At 46.9% G+C, this 18,921-nt stretch overlaps 1 protein-coding gene across 4 annotated transcripts in view; it reads right to left on the bottom strand.

Annotated features, from left to right (window-relative positions):
- Nucleotides 1-6,270: 6,270 nt before the first annotated feature.
- Nucleotides 6,271-18,921, bottom strand: part of IL6R (interleukin 6 receptor) — a 51,893-nt gene continuing 39,242 nt past the window's right edge. For 3 of the 4 annotated variants that reach the window (XM_014837117.3, XM_070497647.1, XM_070497648.1), the window contains exons 9-10: nucleotides 14,996-15,089; nucleotides 6,271-9,894 (exon numbers count right to left, since the gene is read on the bottom strand). In XM_014837117.3, the coding sequence (XP_014692603.1) occupies nucleotides 9,648-9,894; nucleotides 14,996-15,089 (341 nt within the window). In that variant the 3' untranslated portion in view covers nucleotides 6,271-9,647. The remainder of the gene's footprint in view (nucleotides 9,895-14,995; nucleotides 15,090-18,921) is intronic. The other variant, XM_070497649.1, reaches the window with a different exon arrangement.

The raw sequence follows: 18,921 nt of genomic DNA, 5'->3' as shown, positions 1-18,921 counted from the left end.
CACGATGGAACATAACCAGGAGGCCTGATCTCAACTTTTTTGCTCAGTTCACCTTTAGAGCTCTTCTATTAACATTTTCTTTCCCAAATAAAAAAGTAACACAGTGAAGTTTTACTCTTCTGTTCCCTCAGCCGTCCTCTAGCTGAGTAGACAGTTGTCACGTTTGTCCTGGGCCCTGACTAGTGTTCGGGGTTGTGGCTCTTTGTTTTGATTGTTGTTTGTTGTTCATACAGACACCCCCATCCCATCCCCGGGAGTTGATTCTTGAGTCTGTTGTGAAGCTTGAAGTCTGTGTTTGTTTTTTTTAAACCTCTCCCAGGTGATTTTGATACCCAGCTATGGCTGAAAACCGACGTGGGAAGATACTATTTAAAAATGCGCAAATAAATTCATTTGAGGTTCTAGAAGAAGGGTATAGTGTGGAGTCCTTGGGTGACAAATGTTTAATTTCCACTGAACATTTATATAAATTGCCACCAGGTGGTACAAGTGCCTATTGTTTTTTCTCCATCTGTGTTAACAGAAAGGGAAGTTTGCATTGAGAAATGTTTGCTCCACGCCCCGCCCCCGAGGAATTGACTAATAGTTTTCAGAATTCAGGGTGAACACATGTTTTCACAAGCCCAGGATTCTGACCCTGTGAAAGGCCAAGGCGTAAGTAATGAGAACAGGCTCTCGCTGTGCGCCAGGTGTGCCGCTGAACACATGCTTTCTCTGCTACCGTATCTTGTCTTAATCTACAATGCAGCGAGCCAGGCGATGGCCTCGTTTTTCAGATAAGGACGCTGGAACTAGAAACAATCAAATGACTTGTCCTGGGTCAGGCACATAGTGGCAGAGCCCGGCCTGCAGCTCAGGTCTAATTCTCGAGCGGCTCATAATTGCTGTACCTGTACTTTCCCTCTGAGAGAGTCTACCGCCCCGCAGAGTTCTTCACATTTGAAGGATATAGTTGGTCAGACTGGTGGGGCGAGGAGGAATAGTCTAGCTGCCTGGTTTTAGTTAGCACGTGAAAAGTAAAGTTTAGAAAGAAAACATTTACAATAGCTGAGTGGAAGCAACCCAAATGTTCATGGACGGATGAATGGGTAAACAAAATGTGGTAATAAGATACAATGGGATATTATTCAGCCGTAAGAAAGAAGGAAATTCCGACACATGCTGCAAGATGGATGAACCTAGAGGATGTTATGCTAAGTGAAGTGAGCCAGTCTCAAAAAGACAAATACTGTACAATCCCACTTCGATGAGGCACCTAGAGTAGGCAAATTTATAGAAACAGAGAGCAGAATGGTGGTCGCCAGGGCCTGGGGGGGAGGGAGGAATGGGAGTTGTTGTTTAATGGGTACAGAGTTTCAGTTTTGTAAGATGAAAATGTTCTAGACGTTGCTTACACAACAATGTGAATATACTTACCACCACTCAACTGTACTCTTAGAAATGGTTAAGACGGCAAATTTTATATGTGTCTTTTACACATATCTAGGCTGCCGTGTGTGACCAACGTGTTCTCTCCCCATAGATGAGCCTCATGGACTCGGGGCAGGGGGAATAGGAATTAGGTTTGAGGTATCCATCCCCACCAGCAGGACAACCTTGTGCTGGGTCTGGCAGGTCTTGTCTATGGGCCTAGGCACCCTTTCCCCTGCTTGGGAGAGGCTCCACCCATGGATCCTGGTGGTTGAAGTCCGGAGAGACAATTGAAGCTCTGATAATCAAAGCACGATTATATAGTGAGGAGAGTCACTCTGAGACACGTGGAGGATCGTTTCCAAAACCCACAAATAGCACCAGAATTACTTCCCTCACATTGTGAATCATGTAGGATGAGTCGCTGTATCATCTTAATTCAAACAAAATGCTTCCTACATGACGTTTTTTAATGATTCAGATTGCCTTCTGATTTATGTGCATAAATAAACAGGATCACTAGTTTGGATTGAGGGAAAGACATATCGCATGTTGTGCTTATGAAAGCCAATTTGTTTATCAAGGTATCAACCAGTGTGTTGTTGACAAGTGAGAATCATGGTTTACATTAAAGGAGAGTCAAGAAAGATGTGTTTATATTCATTTTGTATTATTTTAAATGGTACGTTTGCAAGTGGAACATTCCCCCTAAAATCCTTGCACTTTTTGAAATGGAGAATGTCGAGGCTTTTTAAAGATTAATGAACCATTCTGTACCCATCACCCAGCTTCAACAATTACTGTCTTATAGCCAATTTTGTTTATCTATGATCCTCACGTATTTCTTGTACTTTTTTTTTGAGGAAGATTCGCCCTGAGTTAACATCTGTGCCAATCTTCCTCTATTTTGTATGTGGGATGCCACCACAGCATGGCCGCTGATGAGTGGTGTAGGTCTGTGCCAGGGATCCGAACCATTGAAACTGGGCTGCTGAAGCGGAGTGCACGGACTTAACCACTACACCGCAGTGCTGGCCCCTTCTTGCACTTTTTAATGACCAATATTTCATAGGCAGTACAATGTGGTTGAACTATTCTCAAATAGAGAGATTATCATTGTTTAATGAAAAGTTTTCTTTAATTATAAAACATACAAGCTTATGAAAAATTTTTAAATACTATGCATAAAAAAGAAGAAGGGAAAAAAAAGGAAGGAATAGGGGCCAGCCCAGTGGCACAGTGGTTAAGTTTGCACATTCCACTTCAGCAGCCCGGGGTTCACCAGTTCAGATCCCAGGTGCGGACATAGCACCGCTTGGCAATAGCCATGCTGTGGTAGGCGTCCCACATATAAAGTAGAGGAAGATGGGCAGGAATGTTAGCTCAGGGCCAGTCTTCCTCAGCAAAAAAAAAAAAGGAGGATTGGCAGCAGAGGTTAGCTCAGAGCTAATCTTCCTCAAAAAAAAAAAAAGGAACGAATCTGGTCTTCAGTGACTTCCTAATGCTCTTAGAATATCGAAAAATTGCTTGACATAGTCCGTGTCCGAGGCACGCCTCCCCCATCCCTCCCCCTCCCCACCCTGCCCTTCACCTACAGCCCTTGGCAAGCCTCTCCGTGTGCAGCCACTCTCCGCCTGGAAACTTCTTCCTCCATCCTCACTCTCCATTTCCATATTTCTACCCCTTCCTTCCACGACTCCCAAGACCACCTTAGTCATTTGCTCCCAGAGACAGCATTTGCTTGTTAATTGTGTAGCTCGCTGGGTGGACTGCCAGCGTCTTGCAGGAGGGATGGGTTCCTCTGGTACCCCCGCAGCCAGCACAGCGGTTCAGTTTTTCCTTTTTTTTTTTTTGCTAATTTTTTTTTTAAGATTTTATTTTTCTTTTTCCTCCCCAAAGCCCACCAGTACATAGTTGTGTATTTTTAGTTGTGGGTCCTTCTAGTTGTGGCATGTGGGATGCCGCCTCAGCATGGCCTGTTGAGTGGTGCCGTGCCTGCACCCAGGATCCAAACCGGCGAAACCCTGGGCCACTGAAGCCGAGTGCGTGAACTTATCCACTTGGCCACGAGGCCAGCCCCAGTAAAGACTCCTTGAATGCATCTCACCGCCCAGAGAGAACCACCACTTACAGTGCAGTGACCATTCATCCTTTCAGAGGAGTGGACGGAATGAAATAAAGCACGTTTCCACTCCATAAATAAAGCACGATTTGAGGATTCCGAGGAGGTTTGTTGAAGTGTATACCAAGAAAGCAACAGGAGAAAACCAAATCATTCACGCAGAATTCAGAGGTATGGGCCCACACAGATAGAGGGGAACTGGTTTGATCTGGTTTCTGATCAAGGATCACTGAGGGTGAGGAACTGGTTGCTGCCCCTCCCCTCGTGTGACTCATCTTCTTTGTGGCTGCCTATTATATGAGCGGGTACTGGGGTCTGGCTGCCTCAGAGCCTCCTGTGGTAGCCCCGGGGACATGCCTTTGTTTATGGGCTCAGGCTCCCCTGGGCTCAGCTTCCAGCCCCTGCTCACACTGACAGGTATGCCCAGCCAAATGAGGAATCCAGGTCCATCTCCCTTCAGGAGTGACTGGGCAAGGGCCCCACCCAGCACAGAGTGGGGGCACCTGGCCTGGGAAAGGACTTGGAAAGAGAGGCCCATCCAGGCAGTCACCAGTGGCTGAGGGGCCACATGGAGAGGGCAAAGAGGCGCCAGCCTTGGAATCAGGCAGACCCAGGTTTGGGGTCTAGTTCAGCCTCTCAACTAGCTCGGGCATCTTGGACCACTATCTTCACCAATACAAGCCTCAGTTGCTTCATCTGTAAATAGGTGAAAGCACTTACCTTGCAGAATCATTAAGATGAGAAAGAACGTTCCGTTTGTAAAGCACATAGTGGAGGGTCCATAAACGGTAGCCATTATTATTAGCTAATTTTAATAAACTCTCTCTACCTAAAAGGGACAGTGGACTTCTGGGTAAGCAGTAGGGCTGATCGTGTAGCTCTTTGCCGCCCACAGATTTTGTTTCCCAATTAATCCCCACAGTAACGTGTTGCTGTAGAACCTTTCCTCCAGCCCTGGTCTCCAGCACAGAGTGTTCCATGATTTTACTGAAAAAATTTAATTCATGTTTTGGATTGTCACCTAAAACCATTGGCATGAAATAGGACAGGGGCCGGCCCGGTGGCACAGAGGTTAAGTGCACACGTTCTGCTTCTCGGCGGCCAGGGGTTCTCCAGTTCGGGTCCTGGGTGCGTCCCACATATAAAGTAGAGGAAGGTGGGCATGGATGTTAGCTCAGGGCCAGTCTTCCTCAGCAAAAAAAAGGAGGATTGGCAGTGGATGTTAACTCAGGGCTAATCTTCCTCAAAAAAGACAAACACACACACACATACAAAAGAAATAGGACATGGCTGAGGTGTTTTGTTTTTTTAAATGACATACATCTACAGGAGACAAGGACCTTCATAAAGACATTAGAAGTTGGTCAGAATTTGAAGGACGGTGCAGGGCTTGCTGTCATTGCTCACGATTGCCTGAGAATCACCCCAAGCCCCCAGCCCAGGCCTTGCACACAGCAGTGCTGCATGGGAGCAGTTTAAGGCCTTTCAACAACACACTTCTGCTACTGCAGGATGGCAAATAGATTCCTGCCTCTGACCTGCACTTCTCACACATACAGAGAAAGGTTTGGTCTCCTTGTGCCTCAATAATAAGGAAAATGCTCTCCTAAGTGGCTGTTCCAATAACTGAGTGTTCCTTGCCGTCTTCTACAAGAATCACCATCTGCTCTCCCAAATTCTTTTGGAAAGAGCGTCATAACCATGTCATCCTAACAGTGATGCTGTGAAGAGGGAGGCACCGCCTTCCATCTCCTGCTCCTTGTGCCCACTCCTGCACCTCCTCTGTGCAGCCCACACAGCCTAGCCACCCTGGGGAACATCTGCTTCCTGTGTTGCTTTCTGCAAGACAGAGACCAACCTCAAAAGAGGTCGCGGTGTCCTCAAGGAGCTGGTGGCTCCTACAGGTGCGGCCCTGCGGCTTGCCTGACTCTCAGGCAGGGGGCCACACGGCGGGGCCCCACACTTCAACTTTCGGTCTGAGTTACACAATTTCCAGGCTTCCCTGCAGTTTCATCCTCCCCAGCCCTGAACTGTTTACACGGCAACTCTTATCCACAAAGCATCCACACGACGGCTTTCCTCTGTTTGGAAGATGTGGGATGGCTTTGTCCCAAGTTTCTCCTACCTAAGACCCATTTCAATAGGGGACGGAGTCAGCCTATCTGACGATCAGGGATGCAGAGTTGCTTTGTGAGACCATGAACACCCCCTGTCCAATAAACAGTCTTTGGGTGAATGACCCTTTTCCTTCCCCACACGTCCATCACCTGGTAATGATGGTAAACGTGACAGAAGCACCCCACCCCTTCCAGAAACCCCAGGACTCATTTTGGGAAATATTTTCATAATTACAGTCTTTGGAGAAACGGCTGCTTATTTCTTGAACTTATCTGATCTTTTCCAGAGGTAATTCAATGGCGCATTAAGGGGAAGCCCACCCCGAAATGGTCCTACCTAATTTTAAACCCCGTCTTTCCTCACTCCTGTCCACTCAGCAATCACGCATGTCTTTTCTTAAATGACCCAGGTACCCAAAACATCATTATCTCTCAAGCGTATTTTTAGAAAGTATTTATTTCAAACATTTACAATTTTCACTTTAAATGCAAAGTAGCTGGTAAAAAGAGAAAAACATTGAAAAATATACCATACTGACCCTTTCGCCCCATATACAGACATCAGCCTTTGGGATTTGCTTTCAGGTAATTAGGTAAAAAAATAAAAACAAAAAACTATTATTTCTCTACAAAAAAAAAACAACAATGTAAAGTTGAGGTATTCTATTTAACAGATGTGCGCTCTCCATCCAAATATGGTTTCTCCATTAATTAACAGCCCTGTGACATGCTGTTCCAATCCTTTCCTTCTAAAGTAGATCTTTGTTTAGCATATGTTATAAAACTGACAATGTTCCTTAATAATCATTAAGGTTGCCATAGAAACTGGCTGGTGCCAGGCCACACCGAGGACATGATGCTGGAAGGAGCTTTAGGGGACGTTCAGGAGCGTCTGGCACAGAACCCTAGCCAGCTGGCCCGAACTCCCCACAATGGCCCCACTGCCGGCTGCCGCCCGGGAAAGCCAGGTTCAGTGCTCACGCTCCAAAGGGCCACCGGTTGGCCTTGCTTCTCCAAATTAAGATAAATTTCTCACCAACTTCACTTGAAGCTGCGTGTCCGACTCCTCCCCAACTGGGTCAGTCTTAACTGCCTTCCATGAGGCTTAGCACCAAAGCAGCTGGGCGAGGCACTCCTGAACATTCTGCAGGAAACCCACAAACCATAACCACTCCCAGTCAGCACAGGTGGGCTCCCACAGCAGATTCCACACCTTGAAATGGTGTTTCCTTCCCTCCGGGACAGCACGGAAACCGGGGAGACCCAGTGTGAGCCCAGCGTCTGGTGAACAAACCCAGGGGCGAGGCTCCATGAGAGCCAAGAGCTCTCGGAGATACATTCAATGCCACCCCCTGGACATTTTTTTAAAAAATATTTCATTAATGCTACAAGAATTAATGACCACTTGACTCTAGACCTTGAACCAGCATATTTTCAACTTTTCCCACCCAGCAGGATAAACTGCCATGTTCAACAGAAGTTATCACTGTCCCAACATCTCACATCCGGCTGCGTGGCAGATTGCTACATGGATGTATCAGGTGAGGATAAAAGGCAGCACGTGTGCTGCAGAAACACAGGTAAGAATGACCCGTGGCTTGAAACACATGTTCACTGACCATAGATTCGAGGACACAGAAAGCTTAGGGTGTTTCCCTGTGTACAGTGAGCAAGGCCTACGACCCAGAGAAGACAAATACTTTTCCTTCATTTATACTAGCTTATAAAAACATAAAGGGAAAAAAACCCTCTTCACTACAAAAAAAAAAAAGCAGTTCCGTTACAATAATAATGAAAGCAATAACAATTGGAGATCAAAGCTGCCTAGCTCTCGGCAATAATGAGCTATCTGATTTCACATCTCCCGCTAGCACGGCTCTGCCTGGCTTTGGTAATATTACATGTGGGTAAAAACTTGCAAAGAGTTAAAGAACCGTGGCACAGAATCACCCTTTCTCATGCAGATTCTCATTTTTTATATTTCCCTTTAACAGCATTTTTGCTGTTCTCAAAGAAATTTTACAGAAATAAAGAAAAACCACCTGCCTGACTTTTGTCAACTTAAGATGAGTTGCCGAAAGCAGCAGCCGCAGGGTCTGAAACTTACAGACAAAGCCAGCAACGAAAATCACTACTTGCCCAAGATAGTAACAGTTTGAACCTGGCAAAAAGTAAATAAAACAGGATCATTTTCATCTTTTTTGCCACCTGTCTGCTGCTGGTGGTGGTTTTTCTAAAAGGGTACCTACAGAAGTTTTGTGGTCTGGCAAACTTTTAGTCCGTGGATACACGACTGATTTTCATCACAGCTTCATTCTGGGACACCCCAGGATACTTGAGGTCCTTGTTTGGGTAACCACTAACATCAGTGAATTTTCAAAGCCTGGATAGAAAAGTGAGCTGAAATGGTTAGTCAGAGAGTCAGGCCTAGACATTTAGCGGGTGCTTCAATACCAGCTAAATTGAATCAAATTCCAGGAACTAACCAAAAGAGGAAGGCACCAAGGTAAGGGGTTGTTTCTTTTTAATGAATCCCCCTCTGATAACGGAAGGCTCACGGCTCTCAGCGGTGGGGATTTTCAGCTGGCGATCGTGGGAGGCTGGCTTCCCCATATTACACATTACGCCAGGGAGCTGGACACTGTCTCCTTCACAGCTGCCTGGGGGAGTAGTAACAAGCTGCTTTTCCCCTAAATTAGAGAAGAGATAGACTACTTTTTCGCTTGTTAAGACAAAAACAAAATTTAGAATGAAACCAGAGCCTCTTCTCTAATAGGGGAAAATCTTTTTTTCTCCTCCTTTTTCTCTTGACTCAGTTTTCTGCTGAACAAAGTTATTGTGCTTTTCCCCCAAGTTATTTATATACTGACACTCAGCTAACACTGGCTCTTCCACCCTCTCGAGATAAAATAGTCAGCAGTTTTTAAATACCAGATTAAAATACATTCTGGCCGGGTTCTTTAGTCTTTTCACATAAGTATTATCTTCCCTAGTTACTCAGGCTCAGTTGAAACAAAATAAACAAAGCTGGAGGAACACAATTTTGATCTCACCCCTGGCAGAGGCCCCTCCCAAAGCCAGTCCTCCTTTCGGGGCGCAGGGGAGGGGGAGGATGGAGAACTCCGGTTTGCAGAGGCCACGTCCCCCTCAGCTCCGTTACCATGAACGTGGGACCCTGTCCCCACTCTCCTCTCTCCTCCCTGCTTCTCTCCTCCTGAAGTCCTGGGATCCCAAGAGGGAAACTGAGCCCATGCAGTCGCTGCTGGATTCAGCAAGCGCCTAGGATTATCATTCACAGTTAGTAAAACGCTAATGAGGAACTAATCATAAATCCATTTCAAACCATCAGGCCCTGAGATACCACCCACCTCCCTCTCCGCTGTTTTCAGGTGGGGGGAAGAACGGCAGGTGAGGGCTTCCCCCAGGCCTCCGTGGTTTAAGAAAAGCCGCCCTCAGGCCCAGAAGACAGAATTGTGAAGGCACGTGGGTTTCAAGAGTTTGAGACTGTGCAGTGGGCCAGGGGACGGGCGACTGGGGGAGGGGGGTGTCTTTGGCTGGAAATCCATCCCACCTGCCTGAGGGTGCAGCTTGCGGAGATCTGTCGGGGTGTGCAGGTGGCCAGTGTCTTCTCCACACCAAGCCAGGGGAGTCCAAGGTGTCTGCGGCCGCCCGGCTCTACCTGAGCGTTCAGTAGAGTCTGACACCACTCCGTTCACAGGGCCTGAGTTCACCCTAACCGCTGTAAGCAGGCCATTTGGGGAAGGGTGTTTCCAACACTCAGCCACCTCTTCCTTCTGAACAGATGCAGCAAACCTATTTTTACCCAGCGTAGAACCTTCTGTGAGGCCCTTCTGTAACTGTGAAGCCAGAGGCCCCACGCACCTGAGATGAGCTGGAATGGCAGTGAGAAGCGTCTTTTGCTAAAGCCAGCTTTTGTTTCGTCATCCACACAGTTCAGCAGGTCTGACACCGCAACCTGCCAGGTGCCACCCAGCCAGCTATCTGGGGAAGAAGTAGTCTCTGTTGGTGATGTCATAGGGGCTCTGTGGGCCCCTGGCATCTGGTCGGCTGTGCCTCGGGGTGTTGTCAGACTCGGGGCTGCTGGGGGACACTGGCGGGGAGATGAGGGGAACAAGCACTGGGGTGGGCTTGGGCCTCTCAGGGACCAGCTGTCCCAAGGAATACGGCGGATGCATGCCCGTCTTGCCTTCTTTCAGAGCCTGCAGCTTCCACGTCCTCTTGAACCTTCACACACAAAGACAAGCCACACAGGTGTTTAGTTCACCCTGTGATGAACATGAGTGAAAAACACCAACAGCTGGCAGCCCTGGTAGGCTGGCACTCTCGGGTTTCAGCTCAAAAGATGGATAACTATTTATTCCATCAGCCGTTTTTGTCACCAGGGATTATACAATACTCTGAAGAGTTGGGGGCTTCAAAAACAGCCCAAGAGAATAGGTGTGTATTGCAGGTCCAATCTACAAATGGGGAAACTGAGGCACACGTGGCCTTGAATGTCCCTTTATAGCACCGAGAACTTAATTTGTCCTATTCCAGAGGATGCCCATAGGTATACATCATCAGTCCCAAATCCATTTACTTAAAAAAGAGAGGATTCTTTCAGAGGGGAAGGAAAATGGGTCTCAGTCAAATTAAGGCTGGCAAGAGACAGATTGTTTGCAGCTGCCATTTAACAGCAGGAAAAGGGCTGCACTGCTCCCTCAACAGCCCTCCTGCTCCTCTGGCTTCCAACATTCCCATCCTCCCCTCTTCTCCCTGCCCCTCTGGGTCCACTCCCACCATGCTGGCGAGTTCTCACAGAGCCAGCCGTGGGCACCACTCGGGCACAAGTGACTCATCTGACAGGAAGGTCGATGTTAAACAGGAAGGAGATAGGCATCTCTCTGATCACAGCTTCGTTCACACTGCTCCGCACTGGGCCCGAAGCCAGGGCTCAGTAACTGAGAAGTCACTTGACAGCCCAAAGAAAGATGAGACGGTGATAGCAATCTTCAGAGGTACAGTCAGGTCTCCCTGATGAAGGGGCCATTCAGCTTCTCCAGGGCAGCTCACCTCCTTCCCCCGCTTCCCGCTTTGGTGCCCACTAACTTACTGCTTAAGAACCCCAAAGTGGGAGCAAGGTGGTCTTGCTCAATGTCACCAAATGTCAGCTACTCCAGGAAGGGCTGGGAGGGAGGAGGGGAAACCAATGTCAAAAACAAGGTTTAGGGATTTTCCTTGGATTTCTTTTTATATCGACAGGCTATTCCTGTGCTTATTATGATAAATAATTGATAGTTGGCTCCAAATCTGCCATTGGCTCTTAGCCTGCTATCCAAATGGAATAAACAAGCTGCAAAATGTCACTTCGAGCTTCATTATTCAGGCACCACACAGGCAGGGAGCCCAGCAGGGGTGCTGACTGGAGCTTTGCTGGGTCCCTGGGTGGAATTCTCCTCCCTCGTGAGAGGACAGAGTCATTACACTCTGGATTGCAAAATATCCAGACTCTGTCCCAGGAATTCCACTTCTGGGACTATACCCTAAGGAAATAAAATAGCTATGGAAAAAGCCTTACGCATGAAGATGTTCAACACAGCGTTGTTTATAAAAGCAAAACAACAACGCCAATGCCCAATAATAGGAGGTTGGTTAAATGAATTTGGGTATATCTGAGTAATGGAGAAGTTAGCAGCTAGGAAAGTGAGGTTTACAAAGAATTTGTAACGTGAAAAAATTGCTTATTTTATAATTAATGCTAAATTTAAAAGGCAGAACTCAGAGTTGTAGATACAGAAAAATCATGGTTACATAAAAACAAACAAGAAGAAACTATGCAGAGGAAAAAGACTCAGGAAATTCATCTAAATATAAAGTGTTCTTGATCTGAGTGTTGATTACATGGGTGTGTTCACTTTGTGAAAATTCATGGAACCATACACTTATGACGTGTGCATTTTTCTGTATGTCTGTTATGCTTTGATCACATTCACATTTTAAAAATTAACAGTGGCTGTCTTTGGATAATGTACGATTTTTTTCCTTCTTTCTATTTGTCAGTACTTAGCAAATTGCCAGTAATTAGCAAATAATTATATATCACGTAATTTTTTCTTTAAGTCTTTGTTGATGTTACCTAATATGAAAAGCAGTCTCTGCCCTCAGTTTTTTTCAAAGCAACTGGATACGTAACTGAGAAAGATAAGCTTTCCTGCTTTTGAAATATTTTGAGGAGTGAATGAGACCTTTTCTGAAAATCACTAAGCTCCAAGGGGCCGCTGAAACCAGCAGCCTGGGGGGTGTCCACAGCCGGCACTGTCCTGACCTGGGCAGGGGTCTGAGCAGGGCCTGGGGCTGGAGAGGGTGCCAGGCAGGTCGAAGGAACCCACAGCTGAGCTGTCAGACTTCATCTGTACCTCAGCCTCCACCTTTCCTCTATTTTACACATTTGGGCTTCAGAATGTTTTGTTTAAAGAAAAGTCTCCGCAGCTAAAAGAAATTTTTTAAAAACAATCATAATAATCCTTACTCTTTTAAAAAAAATAAGGTGTAAAGACTAAGACCTAGCAAGAGGAAGTGACCCCACCCCCAAGGCCACAAGGGTACTCACAGCCCCCAACCACTTCCGTGGCCCAAGACACCAGGAAAGCCCCCTGTGGAGGTGGGAGAGTCTGTGATTTTAAAATATTGGAATGAGACTCTACGTTTAATACAAAACCATTTAAATCACAGGCATATACATAGGGAGTCCTCACCTAATAGTCATTCTAAATAAACGTGCAGAAAACGAATTTTCTGCTGTGAGAATCCTATTTTCCCAGTGCCTGATAGCATAAAATAGAGAATCGAGGGGCCATAGGAAGCGGGGTGCGGAGAACTGGCCCTGTAAGTTATAACATCCATTTAAGAAGATGGTATACCTTTTTCCAATGGCATATTTAAATTTTTAAAAATTATCACTGACGTAGCTGGAAAAATATTTAGGAAAATACTACGCTTTGCTAGAGACAAAATAAATGTATTAAAAAGAAAAATATGGTATCATGGACTGGCAGGATGGACTTCAACCGGCCTCTCACATTCTGCTTGATGTAATGTGGCCATTCCAACGGTCACTGTGGTTCAGCCATATTGGCACTCCCAGACTCCCATGGTGTCTCTAAGCTTGTACCCCTCTCTTGATATGAGGGACTTTGGGAGTAGAAGGGTTTTTATCACTTGAAATAACTGGCCTCTTTCAAGTAAATTTGCCTTCTATAGGAGAAAATGGAAACTCACCAGGCTAGGAAATAAATTACTGACACATTCTCAGCACAGGGCATTTGCCCTCTTTGTGCCTCTGGAGACTCTGGTCGTGGAGCAACCAGCCAGTGTCCAAGCCCCACCAGCAGGACTGCGATGAGCACTGTGGTCAGTTCTCAACCTAACACTTCTCTGTTAGTGGTTAACAGCACACCAAGATGGCGCTGCTCGTTAACGGTGCCACTGGTCAACAGTGCATTGATAGCACAGACTGGGGCCAGCTCTTAGCTGACAGCAGGCTAGCACAGTGGGCAGGGACTTTCAGGACAAGAGTTCTAGTTTTGGCTCTGCTATTAACAAGCTGTGTGTCCTTGGGCAAGTCATCTTACCTCTCAGGGCTGTTTCTTTATTTGTAAAATTAGAGAATTTGACTAAATGACCCCTAAGGCCCTATTCAAAGAGCATGAGCTTTGGGTTTCAATCTTGGCCTTACCCTTACTAGCTGTACTCATGCCACCTCATTCGGCTTTAGTTTCCTCATCTGTGAAGTGGAAATCATGATATTTACTCTATAGGATCTCCGGTAAATTATGAGAAAGGCCTGTTGAAGCCCTACTGATGTACAAATAGAAATAGAACACAGAAGTCTGTGCCTGAGGTGAGGCAAGGAATCCTTCAGAAGGCAGTAGGAAGACCTCTGACTGTAGGCATGGCCCCCACTGGCCCAAAGGTAGAGAAGGTATGGAAGGCTCCTACAAGGAGCTACCTCTATTCATTAGGAACCTTATCTCTTGCACACCCTTTGGAAATTTTACTCACTATTTCATTGGAAAATCGAAGTAAAAACACAGTTTGAGTTGTCATCTTGCTAATCTTCCAACCCAGACCACCTTGGTGGTCAAGCTAGTTCAGGGTCACTGTGAAGATCCAATGAGCTAATGTGTGGAAAGCTCCCTGCCAAGGTCTTACCCTTCCTTCCTAAACACCCTCAAAGCCCACCTCTCACAATCACCAACTAGAGTCCCTTGAAAGTTACACACGAGCTAAGAGAAAGGAAGGTCAGGGGGAAGTTTCTCCTCCACTTGTATTATCATAATTAACCACTGCCCAAAGCCAGGGCCCAGTCTGACTACTTTTAGGCCTTCAGCATATGTGAAATTGCGAGCTCCTGCTGTAAAATCCTGAACATCGTAAGTTTTCTTTATTGTCCATTCACTGGGACGACTGTTAGCTGATTATTCTGCATCCTTGGGAGTGAAAGATAACACTAACGATCGGATGGAGAGAAAGACTGAGATGAAACGAGCATTGTGCTGCAGCGGCCAGGACACCAGCTCAGCCTGAGTGCTTCCCAACCATGGCAGGGGAGAGCACTAGGACCCAGCACTTAAAGGTGACTCTCTAGGTCTGCTTGTTTTGAGATACGGAATATTCCTAAGGAGGTCTGGCCAGGTACCTCAGATTGACCTGTGTACACACTTCTGTTGTGGTGCTTCTCTGTGGTACTGTCGTCATTTTAGTATGGCTCTTGGAGGAGAGGAAAGGTCATGTTCCATTGTAATCCCAGAGCCTAAGGTGTTTCTTCAGTACCTAACACACAGTCTCTCCCTCAGTTTTCACAACCAGGTCTTCCTGGTTCTTCTCCTCCCTCCCAGGCCACCCCTTCTTACCCCTTTCTCAGTTCCTCCTCCTCTACACAACTTTTCTCTCCCATGGCTCCAACTACCATCTACACACTGGCAACAAGACGAATTGTCTGCCAAACACGTCCACTTGGGGTTTTCTCAGGCTCCTCACACTCCATGGTTCCAAAGGAGAATCACTGCTCTTCCCTCAGGTCTTCTTCCTCTAGTGTTTCCAGTTTTAGTGAATGACACCACCATCTGCCCAACTGCTGAAGCCAGAAGCTTGAGGTCAGACTGACTCTTCCCTCTCCTTCATTCTCCTCATCTAATCTGTCATCAAATCTTGTCAATGTTACCTCTAAAACATATCTTGAATCCACTCATGGCTCTCCAACCCATTGCCACCATCCTAGCACAGGCAAAGCCAGCTAGATAAGAAAATGAGAACATCACAGGGCCACCCCCAGGAGCCATCTCACCTCAGGACAATGCCAATGCAGAGGAGCGTTCCAAAGGCCAGGCTTCCTCCAGCCACCAGGAATGTGGGCAGTGATGTCAAAGAAGAATCTTGCACTAGAAATAAAAAGAAGATGAAGAAAAAGAAGAGGAAGAGGAGCAGAGGGAAGAAAAGAAGAAAAAAACCCCACTCAGCTGGTGCTGTCAAAAGCCTCAAGACTTTTGGAGAAGTCTGGAGAAGGAAACACGCCTGGAGAAGGAAACAGCTCTGCTAACCATCAGACCACTTGAGAGGCTTGCCAGTTTTCTGGCCAAAGCCAACACTGGAAGAGTCACCCCCAGCATAATTCTGAAAGACCCCAGGATTCCACCACTTGGCAAGAGGTACACCTCAAGCTCAGAGCTTCTGAGCTCCTGCGGCCAGCCACAGACTCCCACTCACTTTCAGAGTGACTTTTCTAGTGGCGTTCAGCCTGCCCCTACAAGGCATAGAGGGGGTGCAAGAAACAGAAGCTTTGGGGACCTCACTGATGGCAGCTCCATTGAGGACGACATCAGGGAGGCTCAGGTGCTTTAAATCAAGTATTTGGGTGCAGTTTTCTCCATTGAGGTGTCATCTCTTGCCAGTCTCCCCACTTGGTACTCAAGCCCCAGCCATACAAGCTTCACTCGTTCTTCCACACGCCATGTTCTTTCTCCTCCAAAGGCACTCCATATATTCTCTCTTCTCTCCTGGAATGCTCTGCCCACCTTCATGGCCCCCTTGGCTATCCAGTCCCACCTTGGCCTTTGGGTCTCAGATGAGGTGATGTCACTTCCTTTGAGAAGTGGCCCCGCTCCAAGCTGGGTAAGTGCCCCACCTGGTGACTTCTCCAGCTCCACCTCTATACTGAGCTCCCTGAATACAGGGACCACATGTGTCTCTTTCGCTGTTACTCTCCCAACTGCTCACCCAGTGCCTAGCACAAAGCAGGCTCACCAAAATATTTCTTTGAATGAATGAAAGAACAAACTAGCTTCACAAGCAACCATGTCCTTCCACGGAAAGCTCCTGCCCACGGCTGCCAGAGGGAGACCTGGACTGGACAGAGAGTACGTCTAAGCCAGACCATCAATCTCTCCTGCTGAGAAGGCAGATACAGTCATGCGCCACTTAAGAACAGGGCTGCGTTTTGAGAAACGAGCCATTAGATGATTTTGTCATCTTGTGAATATCATAAAGTGTATTGAAAGGGAACAAAATTTGGCACCCCAAAATGAGTCTCTTTGACATGAGGATTATTTTATGCTGATTATTTTTAAGAAACAAAAGACTCACAAAGTTTTCTGGTTACCTCCCCCTAAGTGCCTAAAAGAATTCAGATTAAGAAAACCCATCTCAGGAATCGAGCTATCACCTTAGCATATTGTGAACCAGGTGGTAGACAGGGAGGAACCTCGAAAAGCCTGTTTTTTGGGCTTCCCTCTGTGTTCTACTGTTTCTGTGCAGCCAGACAAACACTTATTTTCCAAACATTTGCTCCTTTTCACCTACCTGAATTGCCTTCCTTCCCTTTGAAGTCTCTGACTCTCCCCACCCCCAACATCTTCCTTTGTCTTTAGCTGAGGATGGAATTCAAGGGGAGGGCTTCGGCCATTTGGGGGAGTTACTGGGTTTTCCTGGGTTTCTCCCATGTATACATGTTATTAAACTTTTGTTTGTTTTTCTCCTGCTAACCTGTCTCATGTCAATTTAATTATTAGATCAGAAGAAACCAGAAGGGTAGAGGAAAATTTCTTTCTTCCCTACAGTGCTTACACAAACCTAGACGGTATAGCCTACTACACTCCTAGGCTATACGGTACTAATCTTATGGGACCACCGTCATATATGGTCTGCTGTTGACTGAAACGTCACTATGCAGGGCATGACTACATTTGCAGTCCCATGGACTCGGGATTCAGGTCCTCTGCCCCTGCTGGTGAAGATGCCGCCTGCCAGTCATCACTTCAGGTGCCCAGTGGATGCAGGCTTTGCCATGAGTCCAGATTGGGAGGGAGCATTGACTGCAAGAACAGGTTTCTCTGAGTATGTCCCACATCTCTTGGCAGACAGCCATTTAAAGGAAGCAGTATGCTTGGCTTACCCATTTACTAGTATTCCATCACCTTATGTATTTGTTCCTTCTTTTGTTCAACAAATATTTATTCACTGTCTATCACATGCCAGTCTTTGTTCTAAGTCTCATGGTTACAGAGAAAAGGATGACAGAAAAGCCTTCCTGGATCTTACATTCTAATAAAGGGATACAGACAAACAAGTATGTAATATGACATCAGTAACGACAAGGGCATGATGAAAAGCAAAGCACAGGATAGGGAGAGAGTGACAGCGGGGAGGCTCCATCACATGGGGTAGTGGGGAAAGGCCTCCCCGAGAAGGGGGTATTTGAGCAGAGGCTTGGATGTATAAAGGAGCTGGCCACCTGGAGGCTGGGGGAAGAGCATCCAGGCACAGCAAGCAGCAAGTACAAAGGCCCTGAGGTAGAGCATGAGTGGAAGAGCAAGGAGGGAAGGGTGGGTGAGAGAGAGAATGGAGGCGGCGAGATCTAGAGATAGGGAGCCCGATTCCATAGAGACTGGGACCTCCATCAGGACTCTGGCTTTTATTCTGGGGAAGATGGTGTGAGACAGGGACAGCTTAGATTTGTGTTTCAAGAGTCGTTCTGGCTGCTAGAAGAGGAAGAGTCTGTTCGAGGTTAAGACTAAAAGCCAGTGGGCCAGCAGGCAGCTCCTAAAGTCCTGCAGGAGGAGAGACAGCAGTGGCTGGATCAGGTGTTGGCAGGGGAGGTGGTGAAAAGTGGTCAGCTTCTGGACATGTCTCAAGGTACAACCGACAGGACCTGCTGGGGAACTGGACATGGGGTGAGGGGTAGAAGAGGAAGCATGCCTGTTCTCCCGGGCCTGAGAAACCCATAGAGTATGGTGCCAGTTACTGAGATGAGGAGGATGGAGAAGAAAAGATTTGGGGGGGAGATGTGGGAAGGCATCAAGCATTCTGTCAACCATGTTAAGTTTCAGATTTCTAGTAAGTATCCAGGTAGACTTGTCAGCCAGGCAGTGGATACGTGAGTCTGGGTCTTAGTGGAAAGATCAGGGAAGGAGACAGAAGTTTGGGAGTCATCAGGCCCCAGGAGTCTTTAAAGACATGGAGCTGGATGAGATCATCAGTGAGAGTGGATGAGGCATACCGGAGGGTCCCTCCTCCACAGCAGCTCTTGAACTGCTGCCCGGACCATCCACCCATATTATTCAAGGCCCATGAGCTTTCTGTGACTCCCCCAACTCAACATGCTCTCTCAAGTCTCTAAATTCCACTTTGCTTCTGTCAACTTAAAAAGCAAATTTGCCTGTTATTTTGTCCTCAAAACAAGTTTATTTGGGAAAAGCCAAAAGCATTGCAATTCTGGATGTGCATGCTATGGCAAACCACAGGCAAAACCAGAAAACAAAAGACGGGAGCTGCCTTGGGGCCGGCCCCGTGGCCGAGTGGTTAAGTTCACACGCTCTGCTTTGGCGGCCCAGGGTTTCGTTGGTTCAGACCCTGGGTGCGGACATGGCACTGCTCATCGAGCCACACTGAGGCAGCATCCCACATGCCACAACTAGAAGGACCCACAACAAAGAATATACAACTATGTACTGGGGGGCTTCGGGGAGAAAAAGGAAAAATAAAATCTTTAAGAGGGGAGCTGCTTTTATAAAGGAAAAAGGGGGAGTAGGGAGGGGCTGTTCTAAAGGCCACTGGGGGAAAGTAGCAGTTCTGGGTGGCAACAGCTTCTCATTGGCTGGGCTGTTGCCAGGTGGGGAGAGAAATCTTCCTTCAGTAGTAAAGTAGTTTTACTTCCTGTCCAAGATGCAAGCCACTCTGTAATTGATGTCTGACAGGGCATAAGAGCTCCTCCTACAG

This window comes from Equus asinus, chromosome 25, assembly GCF_041296235.1.
Source record: "Equus asinus isolate D_3611 breed Donkey chromosome 25, EquAss-T2T_v2, whole genome shotgun sequence".
NCBI classification, from domain to species: Eukaryota; Metazoa; Chordata; class Mammalia; order Perissodactyla; family Equidae; genus Equus; species Equus asinus.
Note: the sequence above shows the minus strand (reverse complement) of the source record. Positions and strands in the feature narration are given on the sequence as shown.